This window comes from Macrotis lagotis, chromosome 2, assembly GCF_037893015.1.
Source record: "Macrotis lagotis isolate mMagLag1 chromosome 2, bilby.v1.9.chrom.fasta, whole genome shotgun sequence".
NCBI classification, from domain to species: domain Eukaryota; kingdom Metazoa; phylum Chordata; class Mammalia; order Peramelemorphia; family Peramelidae; genus Macrotis; species Macrotis lagotis.
The window spans coordinates 164,686,575-164,706,555 of NC_133659.1; the positions used below are offsets into that span (position 1 = coordinate 164,686,575).

General features: G+C 49.5%; 3 protein-coding genes across 4 annotated transcripts; 1 reads left to right on the plus strand and 2 right to left on the minus strand.

Annotated features, from left to right (window-relative positions):
- The first annotated feature begins 4,112 nt into the window (after positions 1-4,112).
- Positions 4,113-4,742, plus strand: DPM3 (dolichyl-phosphate mannosyltransferase subunit 3, regulatory). The gene is made up of 2 exons (XM_074223325.1): positions 4,113-4,217; positions 4,335-4,742. Exon 2 carries the CDS (start codon positions 4,340-4,342, stop codon positions 4,616-4,618), a length of 279 nt encoding a protein of 92 aa, XP_074079426.1. The 5' UTR covers positions 4,113-4,217; positions 4,335-4,339; the 3' UTR covers positions 4,619-4,742.
- A 1,062-nt stretch (positions 4,743-5,804) lies between these two features.
- Positions 5,805-8,327, minus strand: SLC50A1 (solute carrier family 50 member 1). Of its 2 annotated transcripts, none has more exons than XM_074223323.1 (6): positions 8,183-8,327; positions 7,859-7,936; positions 7,588-7,711; positions 6,857-7,018; positions 6,262-6,381; positions 5,805-6,178 (listed from the first exon to the last, which is right to left on the minus strand). In XM_074223323.1, exons 1-6 carry the CDS (start codon positions 8,260-8,262, stop codon positions 6,077-6,079), a joined length of 666 nt encoding a protein of 221 aa, XP_074079424.1. In that variant the 5' UTR covers positions 8,263-8,327; the 3' UTR covers positions 5,805-6,076. The 2 variants fall into 2 exon arrangements, with proteins under 2 accessions (XP_074079424.1, XP_074079425.1); XM_074223324.1 differs by lacking the exon at positions 8,183-8,327 and adding an exon at positions 8,065-8,134.
- A 1,093-nt stretch (positions 8,328-9,420) lies between these two features.
- EFNA1 (ephrin A1) lies at positions 9,421-18,587 on the minus strand. The gene is made up of 5 exons (XM_074223326.1): positions 18,421-18,587; positions 14,534-14,829; positions 13,049-13,114; positions 12,588-12,641; positions 9,421-12,199 (listed from the first exon to the last, which is right to left on the minus strand). The coding sequence occupies exons 1-5, from the start codon at positions 18,510-18,512 to the stop codon at positions 12,087-12,089; spliced, it is 621 nt and encodes a 206-aa protein (XP_074079427.1). The 5' UTR covers positions 18,513-18,587; the 3' UTR covers positions 9,421-12,086.
- Between the last annotated feature and the right edge of the window lie 1,394 nt (positions 18,588-19,981).

Below are 19,981 nucleotides of genomic sequence, written 5' to 3' on the forward strand. Positions count from 1 at the left end.
GTGCCTTATCACTGGTCATCTCCTCCAACCCACAATACTCTCATGTTTCACCTCTTCCTATCTACTAACTTTCCTTTAAGACAATTCAAATCCCCACCTCCTGAAAGAAGTCTTTTCTAATCTCCCACCCATTCCTCTACCCCCCTTCCCTCTGAGATTATCTCCTATTAGTACCTAGTTATTTACATGTGTCTACACTATTAGAATGTGAATTCCTTGGCTGGGAAGGGGCCCTGTTTTTGCTTTTCTTTGTATATCCAGTGCTTAACACAATGGCTGGCACAATTTGCTTAATAATGTGCTTGTTGAGAGCAGGATGGCAAGATTTACATGAACTGAAGTAAAGCCAAAGAACAGAACCAGGAGAACAGTATACAGCAATATTGTATGATGATCAGCTGTGAATGATTTAGCTAATTCTCAGCAACACAAAGATCCAAGATAATTCTGAAGGATTTAGAATGAAAAATGCTATCCACCTCCAGAGAAAGAACTGATGCAGTCTGAATGCAGATTGAAGCATACTTTTTTACTTTCTCTATTTTGGGGGGATTTTTTTTTTGTCTGTGTTTCTTTCACAACATGACTAATATGGAAATACATTTTGCATGACAGCACATGTAGGATTTATATCAAATTGCTTGCCTTCTCAATGAAGGGGAATGGAGAGGGAGGAAAATAATTTGGAACTCAGAAATGTCGAAAATGAAGGTTAAAATTGCTTTTGCAGGTAATAAAAATATTAAAGACTTAAAAACTTTACATATAATTGGAAAAAATAAAGTATTTGAAAAAAATTGTTGATTGCTCATCAAATGTAATTGCCTGTTACACTACAATTTCACAAAATTGTGAAAATAAGATGAGATATGCTTTTAACAGTAAAAAACTCATAAATGTGAACTGAAGTACAAATAAAAACTATTATTAATAAAATAATAATAATTATTATTCTTATTACTTGTCTTTCAAGTGTCTATGCTTTGCCTCCTTGTCTACTTAATTAGGCTGTGTAAACTCCTTAAGGGCAGAGACTGCTTCATTCCTTTGTGTACCTGTAGTGAGCCAAGATACTTTTAGAATAGGGGAGCTAGAGTTAACTCCTGCACTCCCACAACCCCAGTCAGAATTACTGTGGGTGTTAAAACCTCTGGTGCAGACCTGGAGCAAAGCAAGTGGACTTTGCTCTCAGGTGGACTGATTTGACACCTAGCCAGAGACCATTTGGTCAAGAAGAAAAGGAGTTTTTAGGATTTTGAAAGGGAGATCTGGAGATCCAGGGAACTTGCCACCTGCTTTTAATTTCTTGTCAGTGGTTTTAATAGCATGTGTATTATGTATATATATATTCACATGATCTAAATACACACCTACAAACATATATACACATATACATCCATATACATGCATATAAGAATTTAGTTTTTCACCTCCCAGGCTCTGAATGATTCATAGCATTAGATGAACAACTGTAACCAAGAATGTGGTAGGCACTCAGCTTTAATTAATCTTTAATTAACAATTAACAGGTATTTTATTGAACTGGATGGTTTTGGTTATTTCACTCTTAGTTGGTAATGCCCTTCCTTCCCACTTAGACCTCACATAACATTCGTTTCTCACACTGTTGGTTAAAATTTTGTGTTATATTTAAGTGTGTCATATTCCTTACTAATAATTACTGACATGTATAGTCCCAAACCATCTCTCTGCTCTATTTCTTAGAGGATTGCCTCAACTTCTCTTTGAATTGAAAAATAGAGAGCTCTTTTCCCCTATTGTACAAATTAAAAGTCCTAACCATTAGGTAGCATTCCCTCTGCCTTTACTCTGGTCTTTGTGGAAGAGATTGTCCTCACCAAGGCCAACACCTAGACTTGTACCCTTGATTGTATCAGCTCCCAAAATTAGATTGTACCCCCAAATCATTCACTCTCTCCCATTAATCATTCTCTCTTTGTTGTATCCTACCTTGTGTTTATTTCTTCTCATCTTTGAAGAAAAATTCTTCCTCAATCCTACTATCTTTTCTGTCCGTCCCCTGCTATGTACTTTCACCTCAGCTTTTTAAAATCCATAGGACTCTTCAAAGCTCAGGTCAAGTATCACTTTTTATCTGGGGTTTTCCTAATTCCTTGTGTTCCTGCACCCTTTCTCAATCAACCAATCAATCATGTGCCAGTCATTGTGCTAAGTGCCAGAGATACAAGAAGAGTCAAAATGACAGTCCCTGTCCTCAAGGAGTTTACAATCTAATGAGGGGGAAAAAATACAAACAAATTTATAAAACACAAACTATATTCAAGAAAGAATTAAGAGAGAGAAGGCAGAGGAATTGAGGATTTGGGGGAGGCTTTCCTTAGAAGGTGGGAATTTTCATTGGGATTTAAAGGAAACCAGAAAGGTCGGTAGCTGGAATGGAGGAGATTAAATGTTTCATGAATTCAGGTCAGCCAGAAAGGATTCCTAGAGCCTAGAGATGAAGATTCCAAGAGATAATCTTGTTTGTGGGACAGCCAAAAGGCCAATGTCACTGAATCAGGGCTTGTGATGGGGTTAAGGAACAAGAATGGAAAGGTGGGAAGGAGTTAAGTTATAAAGGGCTTAATGCCAAGCAGAAGATGTTGCATTTCATTCTGGAGACAAAAGATTGTCACTGAAATTTATTGATTAGATTTGGGGGATAGGGTTACGTGATCAGAAATGTGTTGTAGGAAAACCACTTTAGTGGATGATTGGAGAATGATTTGGAATGGGGAGAGACTTGAGGTAGGCACATAGACCAGCAGGGTATTGCAATTATTCAGGCATAGGGTGATAGAGGGCATAGACCAGGGTGGTGGCAGTATCAGAGAAGAAAAGGGGGCACATACCAGAATTGTTGAAGAAGTGAAATCAGCTTTCCCTGGCAACAGCTTGGATATAAGGGGCAGGGGAGATAGTGAGGAATCCAGGATGGGATTCTCAGATTACTAACATGAGGCACTTGGGAGGGTGGTGTTAACCTCTACAGTAATAGGGAAAGTAGAAGAAAGGGAATGATTAGGGGAAAAGGATAATGAGTTCTCTTTTGGATCTATTGAGTTTAAGATGTCTAGTGGACACTCAGAATTCTGATAGGCAGTTGGAGGTATTAGTGTGTAGATCAGAAGAAAGATTGAGACAGGAAAGGTAGATATGAGAATCAACAGCATAGAGATGGTAGGTAATTAAATCTCTAATGGCTAATGACATTACCAAGTATTATAGTGGGAGAAGAGGGCAGACCACGAGGGACATCCTCAGAGGGTAGGGATCTGGAGGAAAATACAGCAAAGAAGGCAGGTGCATTTATTCTAAATAGTACACATGTGCAAGTTACATATATATTTATTATTTAGTTGGGTTTTTTTTTTTTTGCAAGGCAAATGGGGTTAAGTGGCTTGCCCAAGGCCACACAGCTAGGTAATTATTAAGTGTCTGAGGCCGGATTTGAACCCAGGTACTCCTGACTCCAGGACTGGTGCTCTATCCAGCCCCAAGTTACATATACTTATGTGTATATGTATGTGAGGGTGTGTGTGTGTGTGTGTGTGTGTGTGTGTGTGTGTAGATATTGCATGTTATCTTCCTCAGAGCATGTAAGGCTTTTTATATCCATACAAACATATATGTTTATTGTGAGAAATACAGAAAACAAAAATGACATAATATCAGACTATGAACTCCAGGCAAGGATGGGGTTTCTTTTCTAAGCTTTATGTCTCTCTAAGAAGCTCGTTTGAATTCAGGAATTTAATGGAGGTGGGGAGGGGTCCACGGTGTCTGTGCCCTGTGCACATCTCAACTCTGAAGCCGACTAGATTCTTCCCAGAGGTCCAAATCCGCTCCATCCGTCCGTCCATCCATCCGTCCATCTGTCCGTCCGTCCATCCAATTCGGAGTAGTGGGAATCGGAGGCCATGGCTTCTCACTGTGCTCTCATCCCCACCCACCTTACTCTCTCTCCTCCCCCCCCAGACAGGGGAAATGGAGCGAGGTAGAGGAAAGTGGCAGAGATGGAGGAGGCGCGTCCCGTACGTTATCGCGGACACCCCGCGAAAGACTACAACTCCCGTCAGGCACCGCAGGTTTCGGCGCATGCGCCGAGGCCCCGGCTGGCCTGGTTGGCGCTGCGAGGTCTGCAGAGAATCGTGGAGGGGGAGTTCCTGTTGTGCGGGCCGGCGGTTAGTGGCGAGGTGAGGGCCAAGGGCCCGGAGTGGGGCGGTGGGGGGGTGCGGAGCGGAGCCGGAGGGAGGATGGGGATGGGGGCGGCCCCGGCCTCAGCGCCCGCGCGCCTCCTTCCTCCCCGCCAGGGACCATGACCAAGCTGGAGCAGTGGGCTCTCTCCTTGCTGCTGCTGACGCTGGGCTGGCTGTGCCTGGTGCAGGACCTGCTCAACCTGGGCTACGGTCGAAGGTTCTACGATGTGATCTTGCCCCTGCCCGTCTACCTCCTGGTCACCGCGGGCAGCTACACTCTGGGCACCCTGGGTTTTCGCCTGGCCAACTTCAATGACTGTGAGGAAGCCGCCCAAGAACTGTTCAAGCAGATCCAGGAAGCCCGGGCTGACCTGGCCAGCAAGGGCCTCACCCTGTGACCCCCCGAGCGCCCCCACCCCGGCTTCCAGGTCCTGGTGCCCACTCCCCGCCAGCACCCACACCTAAGACCACCCGTGGCGCCTGTCTGCAGCGAAATTAAAAGAGTCAATGTTCCTTTTCTCATTCCTTTGGCTGGGACGTTTCTGGGGCAAAGGAGTCTAGAAGAGGCCGAGGCCTATGATCAGAGGTTGGGAAAACACTGGAGAAGAGGAGGTCGGTGGGGCTTAGGGGGAAAGGTGGGGATGGAGAGGTCACTGGCAGATGAAGGCTGGAGTGACACTGAGAGAGAAGGAGGGACTGAGAGCACATTGCAGGAGATGGAGAAGGGCAGAACTAGGAAAGCTAATATCCATATAAAAGGTTTCTGCCATGCTCAGATTGAGGGATACCTGGGCTCTTAACAGTTTTCTGAGTTATGGATCTGCTTGGCACTCTGGACCCTTCTCAGAAAAATTTCTAAATACCTAAGATGGCAAAAGGAAACCAAAGGGTACTGAAAATTAAAATGTGATTTTTTTTTTCCCCCAATCCAAGTTCACAATCTCTTCCCATCACAATCTTTTTCTATGTAGAATTAGAAAGGACCTCAAAAGCCATCTAATCTAGTCTAGCCTTATTTCACAAATGATGATCAGCCCAGATGTTATATCCATTAAAAGCTAAAAAGCCTAGAAGACCTCCAGTGTCTTTTGCAAATCCTCTAGGGAGTATTTTGGGAGAAATGAGGAGTGGATGGGTTGCTATCTATACCATAAACAAGAGTACTATACTTTTGCAGCATTGAGGCATGATATATTAAGCCAAAGAACTTTCTGAGTTTATTCTATCAATCACCAGAAGGCCTCATTGCATAGTCTACTCTAAGAGGAATAAGATTTTCCTCTTTTAATTATTTTTCAGGATGGGACAGTTCAATCATCCCCTGCAGTCTCCCCTACTCCTTCAGATGTCTCCTTATTCTTCAAGGAAGTCATGAAATCTAATTCATATCTAACTACTCTAGTCTCTGCCTTCCTCTTAAGACTTCTTTCTTTCCCTCTGCCTTTTAGTTTCTAAAATCTTCCCCTAACTCTCTTTTTTTGATATTACTACCCATCATCCCCCTTTCCTGAACTACAGATAAATTCCTTATTTCCCAAGTCATTTTGGTGGAACCACAGAGAACAGACTGAGGAGTGCAGAGGAAACGTGTATGACAGTTTATTATAAGGCACAGTGGAACTAAATAATATCCCAATCCCACATTAAAAAAATAATCTCTCTAAAAAATAAAAATGAAAATCCCTCCCAAATAAAAGCCCCAATTTTGGTCCCTCTGCTTTCAAAGAAACTCCTTCTGCTTCACCCCACTATGGCTAAGGAGATGGAGCAATGTGACATAGCTGAAGAGTCTTTGGCAACAGGTTGGCACCAAGGTGACAGGTGAAAGGATGGATAAGGTATAACCTCCACCATTCTTAGGTCTGAAGAAGGCTGTAGCTCTTTTCTTGAACTGGAGGGTATTGCCAAAAAAGTCCCAGGCGTATCAGGCTAGTGAGAATTCCTGGTATGTTGGGCACCTGGAAGGAAACAAGAAATCACAATAAAGTGGAGGGCTGGTTTCCCACTCTCTATACCCAATACTATCCCAACCCTGGCTCACCATAATGTAGAGGTCTCTGAGCTGGAAGCCATAGAGAGTCCAGGAGGTAGAGGCAAGGAGGGTAGCCACAGTTAGGGAGAAGGACAGGCATTGAGTGGACTTGGTCTGAATGATCTTGGCCTGTGGGGAAGGATGCCATCAGTGCCCTTCACAACCTCCTAAGAAGAAAGAACATTACCTCCTTCCCTCTGTCTCTGATCAAGTTAGCACCTTCTTCTTCCCAAACACAGATAGATGTAACAGGTAGTAAAGTTCAGAGGAATCAGAGGATTTTAGAGATTGAAGTATTCTTAGAGACCATCTAGTCTGACTTTAATTTAGAAGTGAGAAAACTGAAAGCCAGATAAAGGAAGGAGCCTTGCTCCAAATTACAAGGGCTAAAATCAGCAGACTCAGAAGGTAAACCTCAATTTTCTCACTCCAAATCCAGTGCTCATTCCTCAAACCCATGGTCCCTCTTTCTGTACTTTTGAAACCCTGTGTCCTTCTCCACCCTTCATTTCCTTTCCTCCAGTATCTAGTTTCTTTCAGAGAGAAGACCAGTACCCAAATGTCCATGACCCCTTCCTGATCCTCCCTCCCACACTGAACCTACCAGGTCAGCCAAGGGTGACAGATACATGCTGATGGTGAAGATGCTACAGAAGAGGCCCAGTTGTCTTAGCCGGGATGTCCAATCAGGCACCAGGAGCTGAAAGTAGCTATAACCCAGGAGGAGAAGACCGAGGAGGGCAGCAGTTTGCAGGAGGACAGTACGCTGTGGGGGAAAGGAAGAATGGGGTGATAGTAGCCCCAGTCAGTGACCCAAACTTTGCAATTTCCCAAGCCTCAGTTTCTGTCCTAGTCACTTGAGGGGAGGTGGACTACAGAAGAAAGTATACAGAAGGCCCCAAATTTGTTAGATAGGGAGCACAAACATATGCATCAGTTAAAGAAAAGCCAACTAAACTCAGACCTGGTAATTAGCATCTAGACATTCTCCCTTTCCACCTTTCTCATCGGCATCACCGCAACCACCCAATGTACAATCTTGCGGATATTTAGGGTTAATAGATGCTAAATTGAATTGCACCAGGGCTGAGGAAGCATGAAGCAATTTAATTCAACAATTCAACAATTGTGTTATTAGGGATCAGACTCTGGGGGAAGGGAAGGATATAATACGGGAAATCTTCCTGGGAGAAGGGAGCTCAGCTGAGATAGCCCTCCAGGAAAAGGCAGCAATATTGGGTCAGAGGACAATTCTAGGAATTGTTGACATTGCCTGGCCAACGTGGCAGTTCTCCAGGCGGGCCTAAGAGGTTGAGGGAGGGGATTGGCTTCTACCTTTCGGGGGCAGTAGTGGAGATATGTCAGAATGTAGAGGGTCTGCAGCAGGGCTCCCAGTGCGTTCACCAGGATGAGCGTGTTGTCTCCCTTGAGGAGCCCGTAACTCAGCCAGCTCAGGTTGCTGCAGGGGAGGCAGGTGATGGGTCGAGCTCCCGAAGGAGCAGGAGGGAGAGGCTGCTGGAGCCCCAGTACCCCAGAGGCCAGAAGCTGGAAGCCCGCCTCCCTCCCCTCCTCCCGTCTTGCAAAGCCCCTTCCCGAGCGGCCTCACTTGACGTCGGTGGTGAGAAAGGGCAGGAACTGGATATTGTTCACACTCCGGGTGGTCTGCATGTGCCGGAGGTCCGAGCTGTAACGGGATGGGCGGGCTGGGAGGCCTGCCGGGGCCTCCTGCGGCCAGGTTCAGAGCCCCCTGCCAAGTCCCTCACTTCTTCCCCGGGCTCCGCCCCCACGCCCTCGGCGCCTCCCCCACCAGACCTAAGGGAGCCCACCACCAGGCGGTCATGGGCGCGGACTTGTACTTGAACTTGGGGCCTCATCCCGGGCTCCACTTCCCCCGCCTAGGCTCCATCCCCCGCCCTGGTTCGGTTCTCACAGGCCGGTAGAAAACATGCAGAGGGTGAAGAACACGCAAGCGCCCGAGAGCAGCGTGTCCTGAGCCGCCGCCGCCTCCATCCCGGCCCAGCCCGAGGCCTCGACTCTCAGGCCCGGCTCCCGGCCCTCGCAGCCCGGGCCCTCGGGGCCCCGCCCCGCAGGCTCCTCGGCCCTCGGGGCCCCGCCCCGCAGGCTCCTCGGGGCCCCGCCCCGCAGGCTCCTCGGGGCCCCGCCCCGCAGGCTCCTCGTGGCCCCGCCCCGCAGGCTCCTCGGCCCTCGCGGCCCCGCCCCGCAGGCTCCTCGGCCCTCGCGGCCCCGCCCCGCAGGCTCCTCGTGGCCCCGCCCCGCAGGCTCCTCGGGGCCCCGCCCCGCAGGCTCCTCGGCCCTCGGGGCCCCGCCCCGCAGGCTCCTCGCGGCCCCGCCCCGCAGGCTCCTCGGCCCTCGCGGCCCCGCCCCGCAGGCTCCTCGGCCCTCGCGGCCCCGCCCCGCAGGCTCCAGGCCCCGCCCCGCAGGCTCCTCGGCCCTCGCGGCCCCGCCCCGCAGGCTCCTCGCGGCCCCGCCCCGCAGGCTCCTGGCCCCGCCCCTTTCCACGCCGAGGCCGGCCCGCTCCCGGACGTACAGGCCGCCGCAGCTCCGGGAAGCCGAGCTTCCCACAGTCCCCGGCACGGCCATAGCTGGATGCCACGAGTGTTTGCCGATGAGGCCTCGCCTCCCCCAGCCGCCCACTCGTGGGATCATTTCCCCGAACGCCGCGTCCCGCGCCCCCTCCCCCGGGGCAGGCCGGAGCGGGAAGCCCCGGCCCACGTGGCAGGTGTGCGGGCGCGGGCTGCAGGCGAGCCGGGCTGGGGCCGCGTGACGGCGCCGCGCCCATCCGTGCCCATCCGCGCCCATCCGCGCCCATGCGCGCGGGTCCCCCTTCACCGCCCGTGACCGGAGAGGGCCCTCGCGGCCCCAGGCCAGGGACAGCGCAGGCTAGGCTCCCCCCCACGCAGAGAGGCGGCAGGGCCGACCCGGGGACCCAGGAGTGCTGGGCACGCGTGTATGAAGCAGCCCCGGGGCTCACTGGGCCTAGTCAGGCGGACCCCAGCGCAAAGCCAGCCTCAGGCACTGGCTCTGTGACCTGGGCACGGCACATGGCACATGCCGGCCTGGCAGGCCGGGCCTGGAGTCAGGAAGACGGCCGGATAGTTGTGTGAGCCCGGGAGAGGCACTCAACCTGTGACAGTCCCCTGGAGACGGAAGTGGCAACCATCCCTGCCCCTGGCCAGAAAATCCCCCGGCCAGCATTGGCATGCTGGGACCTACAGGGCCGTGGGGACCGCGCCACAAGGTGCCAGGCACCGGTTCTGAAATGACTCTCCCCGTAAGCACACACATACACATATAGACCCGGAAAACACATATATAGACATATATAGAAATATGAGGGAACAAGCATTTATTTTTCAAGCTTTATAAGTCTGTTAGCATTCGAGGGAGGGCGGTAAGGAGAGAGCAGACACTAGCAGCAGCAGCTGAAGGGACTAGACTAGGAGTGGGTACTTGAGCTAACCCCTTGTAGAGTAAAGGAATCTAAGCTATGTAGATGGAGAGTGTGATCTGGGAGATAGCCCTGACTTTGAGGTCAGAGAGAGGAGTGGGGGGGGGGGGAGAAATAGTAAGGCCAATTTGGAGTGCTTGAGGAAGAATAATGTGTAAGTAATAACTTGGGGGTCCCATTATGGAGGAAAACCTGGGTTGAAGTCCTGGCTCTAACACAGCCCGACCTTAAGACCGTGGACAAGTCACTTGATCATTTCTGATCCTGAGGCAACTAGGAACAAATTACAGATTATTTACTGATCTATGATCTGCATAGGTGGAGGAATCCATACCAGAATGACATACTATACAATAAAAGCATAACCTAAATCAATTCAAAAGCATGTATGAAATACCTGGAGTTGCAAATGAGTTTGCTGAGTTTGGAATTCTCTTTCTACCTCCTACACAGTTTGCATAGTAAAGATGTAGGGTACCACCCACATACCATAGTGCTGGCGTTACCCTCATGCCACAGTTGACTCACCATTCCTCTGCCCAGACCAAGACCCCAGGCATTTTGAGAACCTGAGCCCCATAAAATCCAAGATTTCTGATCAACTATCCCCTATTATCTAAAGGAAAAGGGAGGAAGGTCTAGGAAAAATCCCTTTTATGCTTCAGTAGGACAGCAGAGAAAATTGTCTCAGAGAAGGGCTGGGAATTCAGAAGGGGTGATTCAAGGAGATTATACCGGGCCTCCCACTCTCCTAGGGAATGAAACAATAAATAGGGTATAGTAGAAGGAACAAGAGACTGGACATCAAGAGCTTCTTGATTATGAATGGAAACAGTATAAATCACAGAAGGCCAGAAAAGGAAGTATCCTGATCCCCATTTTACAGAGAAGAAAATTTGAGAAATGGTGGTAGGGCAAATGGTGAGACACTATCTTCTTCCCTAGCACTCATAAATGAATCAGTAATAGATAGAGAACTGGAGGAGGCCTTCAAGATCAGATGACCCAGTTGTGGCAAAGAACTGGAAATTGAGGGGATGCCCATCAACTGGAGAATGACCAAACTAGTTATGGTATATATGACTGGAACGAAATTACTACTGTGCTATAAGAAATGATGAACTGATTGATTTTAGAAAAACATAGACTTGCATGAAATAATAAAGAGTGAAATGAGCAGAACCAAGAGAAGGTTGAATATAGTAACAATACTGTTTGAAGAATAAATGTGAATGATTAATTATTCTGAGTATTATAAATGCTCAAATCAACTAGAAAGGACCTTTGAAGGAAGATGCTATCCACCTCCAAAAAATTGATAAATACACAAACACATACACTCTAAAACATACACATATAATTTGTGTTAAATTCTTCTCTAGTGTGGGATGGAGAAGGAGTTGGAGTGAGACCTAGAGTGGTCTCAGTGACTTTCCTAAGACCATTCATCCAGTAACCAGGACTCTAATCACTCAATTCCAAATCAGAGACCTCTCCTCTAAGCCATAATGCTCTCAGGAGAGGCCTCTAAACATTTAGGTTAGGAGAGAGGTGGTTCCATGTAGACAGAAAAGTAGGCTGGCAAGGTCTCCGCTCTGTGAACTGAAGGAAGCAGAGGAAGTCCAAAAATATAACACACAATTTCATTCTGACAAAGAGCACTTGTGTAAAAACAACAGCAACTTTAGTTGTAAAAATCTCTCCAGGGAGAGATTTCACATACAAATATATATATATATATATATATACAATGGGCACTGCCCTTATACACAGCACATATTGGGGCACTGCCCCTCCTTGCCTGCCTATCATTGTTCTGAGATAGCCCCCCAGAGGGATGGCTCTGAATTAGGAGAGCCCAGGCTGTAACCTTCTTTTGCCAATATGGCATTACAGATGGAAATGTATGTGAGTGTGTAGGGAAGGCAGACTACACAAAGTACTTCCTTCTCCCTATCTTCCCATTCCCACATGAAAAGCTCAGATTCTCTTTCTACTCCTTTAGAGTTCCGTCTTGGGTACTCCTGGTTCTTCCATGGAGGGCATGACCATTCTATGCCCAGGGTCCATCATATGCTCCTCACTTCTAAGAGGAGCAGCTGCCCTAATTTCAGGTTCTTGATCTTTGGCAAAACAGGAGGAATGAAGAGAGTTGTGTCCTCCCAACCGTGGGGGGTGGGCAGGGAAAAGTTGGCATTGCCATCTTTCCTGGCACCCCTAATACTGACCTATGCCACCAGGGTGGTAGGTACTATGCTGGAGTTCCTTGGGCAGAGGATTCCAGTTTTCTCCCTTGGAAAGGGACCGGTACCCCATCCTTCCCCAGCCAGTTCTAGTCCTTAAAAGCTGGGTTTGATACCCATCCTCAGGGAGTATGAAGCAGCATGAGGGGCAGAAGCAACACAACCCAAGCAATTGGAAAGGTCCGAGGAGCAGCACTGTGTCCAATGCTATGCAGGACCTGGACATTTGCATCATCTGGGAAAAGAAAGAGAATAAAACATATTTAGGAACTGTATGGGTCCTAGAAATTGTCTAATCCAATTCCATTATTTTACATATGAGTAAAACTGAAGTGTGGGAGAAGAGAAATGCCCTTTCTAGGTAGGAAAGTAGCATATCTTGAATTCAAAACCAGATCCAGGGGCCTCCAATCATTGGATCAAATTGTCTCAAGGAGCATGGAAGAAGGACCCTTTTAGAGAGAAAGCTACACACTGCTCTGTCATCTCTATCCCCAAATCTCAATGCAGTCAAGAGAACCAACATATCAAATGTGGACTTCCCAGGACCCTAACTTCTATCTGCTACTCTCCTCCCTCTTCTACCCCATCCCACCCCTTTCTAGTTAGGGTCCTTTACTTACCTGCTGAAAGTCTATTTTCATTCTGTGGATTGGCATCCACCTGGGGGCTGTGAGCTGCAAGAGATTGAGAAGAGAGTGAGAGAGAAGACACAGCAAGCTGGCAGATAAGGGGGAGGAGGGAATACCCACTATGAATAAACTGGGTAGCCATAGGAAACTTCTGTCCCTACCACTGCTCTATGATCTATTTCTATTCTATAATCTATTCTAAATCTTCAAATTTGGAGATTCACACATTTCAACCCCTTCATTTCTCAATTAAGTAAATTGAGGCTCAGGAAGATTGTCTCATAGGAAGTTGAGTAAACAAGTCAGCATTCAAATCCAAACCCTAATACTTCAAATTCAGTGCCTCTTTCCACTTTGCTTCCTATCTATCCTTAGGTCATGAGACCCATCATGGTGTGATGTGGTGCTGAGGGGTTGGGCCCCAGAACTGAACAAAAAGCTCTTATACTCACTGATTTTGCCATCGACAGTCACTTTCAATTTCAGACACTGGTCTCCATGGTGATGGATGGGTTTGGCTGCAAAAGACACCCATATTGTGGTGAGGAGGGGGCCCCCCCAAAGGAAAATCCTGGTACTACCCATTTGTCCCCTGTTTTTCCTAGCTCCTGACTCTCTTAATGCTTCTAAGGAAATGCATTTCTAAGACTGTTGATGATACCTGGATATTACTGGCTTCCTTATTAAGGAATAAAGGTGCTTGAGTATTAATGATCTGTATCTGCCCTCCTAAGTCTCCAGTCTCATATCCTGGAAACCAGCTCCCTGAATAAGGAAAAAGGCTAAATAGGGACATGAAAAACATAAATATTGTAAAGCTTTAAGGAAAAGGGACAGTGAATAAGAAGTACTGTCTATTTTCCTTGATGTCTGGGGAGAGGGAAAAGAACAGGGAGACTTAAGAAAAGGATCCTAAGAAGACACGGTCATGTATGTATTGTGACTGGTTCCACCTGAGATTTGAATCTCTTCCTTGCTTTGTTGTGTTGATAGCATGATTTTTGTTTTCCTGTTTTATGTGTACCTGACTTCATAGACTCATAAAAAATGTCTGTTTAAGGTGGGCAGACTGAATTGCTCCTCGGGTACAAGTGTTTGGTTCAGGGAACTTCTGACCTCTGATTCCTGAAGAGAAAAGTCTGGGCAACCTTTGAAAAGTGTAGTCCTAAAAATATTTACAGCAGTTCTGTTTGTGGTGGCAAAAAATTGGAAATTAAGTGAATGTCTTTCAATTGGGGAATGGCTTAATTGTGGTATATGTAAGTCATGGAACACTATTGTTCTATTAGAAACCAGGAGGGAATTCAGGGAAGCCTGGAGGGATTTGCATGAACTGATGCTGAGCAAAACCAGAAAAACATTGTACATCCTAACAGCAACATGGGGGTATCAACCTTGATGGACTTGCAAATTCCATCAGTGCAACAATCAGGGACAATTTTGGGCTGTCTGCAATGGAGAATACCATCTGTATCCAGAGAAAGAATTATGGACTTTGAACAAAGACCAAAGACTATTACCTTCAAATTAGAAAAAAAGAAAACCCTGTTATCTTATTATATAATTTTACTATCTCATACTTTATTTTTCTTCCTTAAGGATATGATTTCTCTGTCATCACATTCAACTGAGATCAATGTATAACATGGAACCAATGTAAAGACTAACAGAATGCCTTCTGTGGGGAGTGGGGCAAGGGAAGCAAGAATGGAAAAATTGTAAAACTCAAAAATTTTTTCTAAAAAAAAAAAAGAAAAGTGTAGTCCTAATGAAGTGGACTTAGATTGGTTCCTGGCCACCTGCCCCATTCCCATCCTGATCTGAATATTCCTGTTTACTCTAGCCAAGTCTTTCCTCCCCAGAACTCTTCTTCTACCTCAAGCTCACTGCTTTTCCACACTGGAATCCCCCATGGCTGGTGTTCCTAATTGACTCACAAATATAGTAGTAGCTGTGTCCTTCTTTGAACTCCTTTCCCAGGGTAAAGGGAGTATAACGTTGGAACTTCTCAGATAGCTTCTCAGGACCATGACGAGCAGTGGGCTGGTTGCACTGCCATCGCACCTGTTCCTTGGATTGAGGCTGGCACTGTTGGTATTGCTTATACTCCACCAGAAACAGTGTATATCGCTCCATGGCATCTGGGGCCACGGACTCATCCTCGTAATGTGGACAGATGATGTCCAGGTAATCACTCAGTTGGACGTGGACTGTGTAGTCTTCACTCTGAAACCTGCACACAGAGCAAAAAAAGGGAGGGGGGGGTAAGCTTGAATCCAGTAGCAAAATGGTAGAGTTCAAAGGATCCTTATTAGCCATGGGATCTAGTGATGATCACTCCTCAAAGAATAGCACACCTTACTGGTGGACTTCTAATCTCAACCTCAAGAAATCATTCTGGTTGTATATATTATTTCATTATTACTGAACTTTTAAATTTTTAACTATTTTGTGATTTCAGCTCTATTTTCTCTGTTAAATGGCTCCTGCCTAGTTTTAGACCATGACCTGAAAATCTCATCAAGAAGGCTACTGCTTTTGTCACCTGAATATCTCTCTCTGCTAAATTTCCAAATATCAATCTCAATGTTGTGATTGTTCCGTCATTTCCAACTACTTGAAGCCCAGTTTGGGGTTTTCTTGGCAAAAGATACTGAAGTGGTTTGCTATTTCCTTCTCCAGTTCATTTTCCAGATGTGGAAACGGAGGGATACAGTAAGTGCCCGGGGCACACAACTAGTAAGTATTTGAGGCTGCATTTGAACTCACCAAGATAATTCCAGGCCCCATATTCTATCTACCACATCATTTGATTGCCCCCTCAATAGTTCTCTGCACAACCCCTCAGTATAGGAATTCTTAAGCTAGAGTCTATGAACTTCTATTTTTAATAGTTTAATAACTATGTCAATTCAACTGGTTTCCTTAGCAATATCATATGGTTTATTTTATACATTTAAAAATATTATTCTGAGAATGTATCCATAAAGTTTACTAAACTGCTAAAGAAATCTGAGACACCAAAACGATCAAGATCAAAAATTTTCCATTTCTGTTTTTTTCCTTATCCTGCCTTCTATCTTTCCATCAGCTTTCAAATCTTCCCCCACATCTAAACTAACGTTTGCACCCCCATCCTGCTGATAGACACCTGGTATCCTTATTCTGTATGAGAGATATTATGTAGGACTTGATGAAGGACAGGTGGACTCATGGTACCCCAATCTTTAAAGCACAAAAGTAAATGACTACAAGGGTAGTTTCTTCCAGTTGCCCCCCCAAAAAAACCTCTCCAAATACTCTAGTGTGAATGAACCCTGTCTCCAGTTCAGTTCTAATCCTCACAAATATTTACCTGACCCATTAAATAAGGCTCCCTCACCAGTACCTCCCAACACTGACTCAGATCTATCTTCCTTAGCCTTTCCAATCTTCACTATCTCCCCTAATCACCTTCACCAACTCACCTTGCTATCTCAAAAGCTCCTCAGTCACTTAAATCTGTGCTATCTCATTCCCACACTTCTCTCTCCCTTCTCTTTTGCTTTTCCAAAATCCCTCCCAACCAATCCTTCCCACCCACAACTCTCCATGTTTGCCTTTTCCTGTATATCCTGGTCCCTGAAATCCAGAGAGAATTCAGGAGAATTCCAGAAATGCTGCAGTTCTCTGATTAGCTGCAGCCCCCTCTGCTTCATTCCAAGGAGGAACTAGTCTTCCCCCCTCCCCTCTCCCCCTCCCCACATTTGCCCCCAGGCTTTACAGGCTCCAGCCTGACTGCCCACTTGCCCCTCCTCCCACAGCTCCAGACACCTGGCTCCAGGCCAGGTGGGGTCCCAGTGGAAAGAGTAGCCATCTCAAACTGGTCAGCTTTCCAAAATATTCTCAGCCACCACCAGAACTGGAGAAGGGGCAGTTACCTTGCCCGCATGGGGGGCAATGGGTCAGGGCATGCTAAAGAGATTTAAATGGGCACCAGATGCCTTTCACATGGAGTCCTGGTACTCAGCACCACCCAACACCCAAGACTATGCATGAGCTTGTCCAGCAGGGCCATGCTTGTATCCAGACTGGGCATTCCCAGGCCCTTCCCCCACCTCAGGGAAGAAAGAGAGAGAGGCTTTTAAAATTCCTCTCTGGAGAGATAAACATAGAAGCCATTTCAGAACAGGTATTTCAGCTCTGGGGCTGGCGTCTCTCTCCCTCTCCCCATGACAAGCACTGACTCACTCCCTCATTGCCTCTACCACTAGCCCCAGCCCCAGCGCCCCCCAGAGCCTGTGAGATGTGCCAAGGTGGCTATTCTCTGCTTAAGAAACCTGGTGGTGGTCAAGTTGTACAACCATCCTTGGGCACCCCCAAGAGCAGAGGGACAAACTTATGTAGGTATGTCCCAGCAGGACCTTAGCCCCCCTCCCAAGGCCAAAGAAATACGTGCCCACTTTAGATCAAGGTTTTGCTTCCTTCCCACAATGCTCTGGCCAGGAGGCTTGGAGACTGCTGCCCACTGCCCAATTATGCCTCTGGATTGCCCATCTCTCAGAAATATCTCAGCATGTTCCAAGTTGGGTCCAGCCTCAACACCAGTCTACTCTCACTTCCTCTGGGCCCACTTTCTGGTCTGGTATCTGGTTAAATATATTTGTTCCTATGGGTGAGATGGACAGGGGCAGAAGCTTGGCTTGGTGGAGGCACCCCTCATTCACTCTCCCTGGAATGGGAAAGTCTCTGATTTCACTATTATCCTCCTTCTGGGAAGTGGGGGAGAAGAAGGGGGGGGGAGGTTGGCAAGGAAGAGGCTCCTTCCTGAAAGAGAGGAAACCTGGGAACTTGGGAACGGAAAAGGCCAGGGCTCCCCCCCTCCCAGCCAATGGTTTCCTGCTCCCCCTCCCCCCAGCACCTGGCATTGGGGCATAAACAAGGATTCTGTACTCTCCCACCGTGGCAAGAGCAGGTCAGGAGAGTAAACCCTGGGAAAGGAAAGAGGAAAAAGGACAGGCTCAGCAAGTGGCCCTGGGCAAGAGGGCATTGCCCTTCTGGAATGACAACAGACTGGGGCCCTCCCTCCTCTCCAGAGTACAGGATTGGAGGAAACTTCAAAGCACTGATCAGGTTCTAGGGCCGGAGTCTATGCCTACTTCTCTGTTCCCTGCCCTCCCCCTTTCCAGGTCTCCCCCCACTCCCAAACAGTTCCCACAGTTTCTAAGAGCTCTCAGACGGGAACAAAGGAGCCGACGAAGTCTCCAGACCCTCCCAGTACCATTTGCCTCCAAGCTTCAAACCAGTAGAGGAGGATTAACTCCTTCCCATCCATCTGAACTCTTTGCCGGGAGTCCCTGTGTCTTCCCTCCCTCCCTCTGGTGCCCTTCAGCAACCTTTCCTCCCCAGAGCTCTCCCTGATGCCAACGCTGCAGGAGCAGGCGCTCATCCACTTTTGGCCAACCTGGCCCCAGTCTAAGACACTCCTCGCATTTGCGGGTCTCAGGAAACGGTCTGCGCCCCTCTTGGCCACGGTCCCGGCCCATCTTGGGCATAGAACACTCCTCTGACAACAGCCCGATTCATGCCAGGTTTCTGGGGGAGGACTCCGGGAGTATTTGGGGGGAGGGTCCACGCGCCGATCGCGGACCGGGCAAGAGGCTTAGGCTGCGGGGTGCTACTATGGAGTCTTGGGGGCCCAGGGAAAGTCGGAGGCTGGGAGGAGGGAGGCGCGCGTAAACAAGTCACGGGGGTGTCTCTCACAAACCAAGCACTCTGAGCCCCGGGAGGGCAGTCACACGCGTGTCCGGGCGAGGAGCCGGCCCCGGGGGGCTGGGGGGCTTACTTGGGGTTGGAGCTGTTCCAGAAGACGGTGTGTCGGTCTGCGGAGGCCAGGCTGCAGCAGAAGCCCAGGAGGGGGACCCACAGCAACTCCATGGCGGGGCGCCTGGGCCGGGCCGGCGGGCGGGGCAGCTCTCGGTCCCGGCTCGGGGCGTCTGCTGTGGCCGCGGTCCGGGGGCGCGCGCAACTCTGGGCCCCGCGCCCCGCGGCTCCGCCTTTTGGGGCCGACACCCCGCCGGACGGCCCGCCCCGCCCCGCCCCGCCCCGCCCCGCGCCCCGGGCCGAGGGGGGAGGGCAGGGAGAAACCTGAGGAGCGGAGCCGCGCGCGTGTGCGCGTGTGCGCGTGCGTGCGCGTGTGTCTGTGTCTGTGCGTGTGTGTGTCTGTGTCTGTGTGCGTGTGTGTCTGTGTGTCTGTCTGTGTGCGCGCGCGCGCGTGTGACAGCGGGTCTCTACCTTGTCCTTCTGAGTTTGTGCGCCGGCCTAGGCTCGCGTGTTTTCTTGCGAGGCGCGCCCGTGTCCGTGGGAGGCGGCCTCGCTGTGTACAGCTGCTCCGTGACTGGCTGGAGAAAGTGCCATAAACCCGGACTCCAGGGGCGCGGGCGGGTCCGGGCTCCCAGCCACGGCGCCCCTTCCCGCCCCTCCTCTCACCCGGCCCTTTGTTTGGCGAGGCCTGTCCGCGCGGGCATTGTGGACGCGACTGGGTCATCCCCGAAGTGGCGGGAAGTGTCCGCCTGGTGTCTGTGTCCGCGTGTTGTGTGTGTGTGTGTGTGTGTGTGTCTGTCCGCGTGTTGTCTGTGTGTGTGAACCTCAGCGCGCGGCCGGACCAGAAGGCCTAGGCCAGACCCAAGCCCCTAGGAAGCGCCCACGGCGCGCCGAGGCCGGAGGGGCGCCCCGGGGTGGCCGCGTGGGCCGGCCTCGCTTAGCGCCTGGGGAGAGGCTCGCCCCGGCTCGCGCCGCGGGGTTTGCCACGCGCTCCGGCATCTGCGTGTTTACGCGCGAGTGTTCGAGGCGCGTCTGTGTTCGTTTCGCTCTTGCTCGTGAACGTGAATGCCCACGGACTATGCATGTAAAGGGGGTGTGGCCCAGGTCAGTGCTCGTGAGTGGATGGGACGGGGAGGCGCGAGAAGAGCTGTGACTAGAAGAAGCTAGAGGTTAATGGCAGCGGCTGAAATGTTTGCGTGACCTATTTCTGGGGAATGTGTCACACTTACACGCGTGTATCTGTCTACGTGTGTGCGTGCCTAACTCTGTGGGGGAGCCCGCGTGGGGGGTCCCTATCAGCGTCGCCCTCGGGGTCCGGCCTCGTCCCCCGTGGCCCGAGTCTGGGCTCCCCGTATGGGGGCTCTTGTTTGCGCCCCAGCCACAGTCTCGGGGCCAGGCCTGGCTCGCCCCGGGCTCCCCGCACGTGGGTCCGCCTGTCTGCGTGTCCCGGGGGGCGGGCTGTGACCCCCCCGCCCGTCTCCCCCTCTCGGCCCGGCCCGGCCCGGCCGCTCCCCTGTAATTAGGCGCTTGGGGCCGGACGCGGCCTGGGCCGGCTCTGAGGAGGGGGCGGGAAGGGGCCGCGA

Excerpts from the sequence above, each read along its gene's own strand:
- DPM3 (XM_074223325.1), top strand. The coding sequence starts at position 4,340 with ATGACCAAGCTGGAGCAGTGGGCTCTCTCCTTGCTGCTGCTGACGCTG.
- SLC50A1 (XM_074223323.1), bottom strand. The coding sequence starts at position 8,262 with ATGGAGGCGGCGGCGGCTCAGGACACGCTGCTCTCGGGCGCTTGCGTG. Across the intron at positions 7,937-8,182 it reads TGCATGTTTTCTACCGGCCT|CTCGGACCTCCGGCACATGC; the intron begins GTGAGAACCGAA and ends ATCCCGTTACAG. Across the intron at positions 7,019-7,587 it reads TCCACTACTGCCCCCGAAAG|CGTACTGTCCTCCTGCAAAC; the intron begins GTAGAAGCCAAT and ends TTTCCCCCACAG.
- EFNA1 (XM_074223326.1), bottom strand. The coding sequence starts at position 18,512 with ATGGAGTTGCTGTGGGTCCCCCTCCTGGGCTTCTGCTGCAGCCTGGCC. Across the intron at positions 14,830-18,420 it reads TGGAACAGCTCCAACCCCAA|GTTTCAGAGTGAAGACTACA; the intron begins GTAAGCCCCCCA and ends CTCTGTGTGCAG. Across the intron at positions 12,200-12,587 it reads TGAAAATAGACTTTCAGCAG|ATGATGCAAATGTCCAGGTC; the intron begins GTAAGTAAAGGA and ends TTCTTTTCCCAG.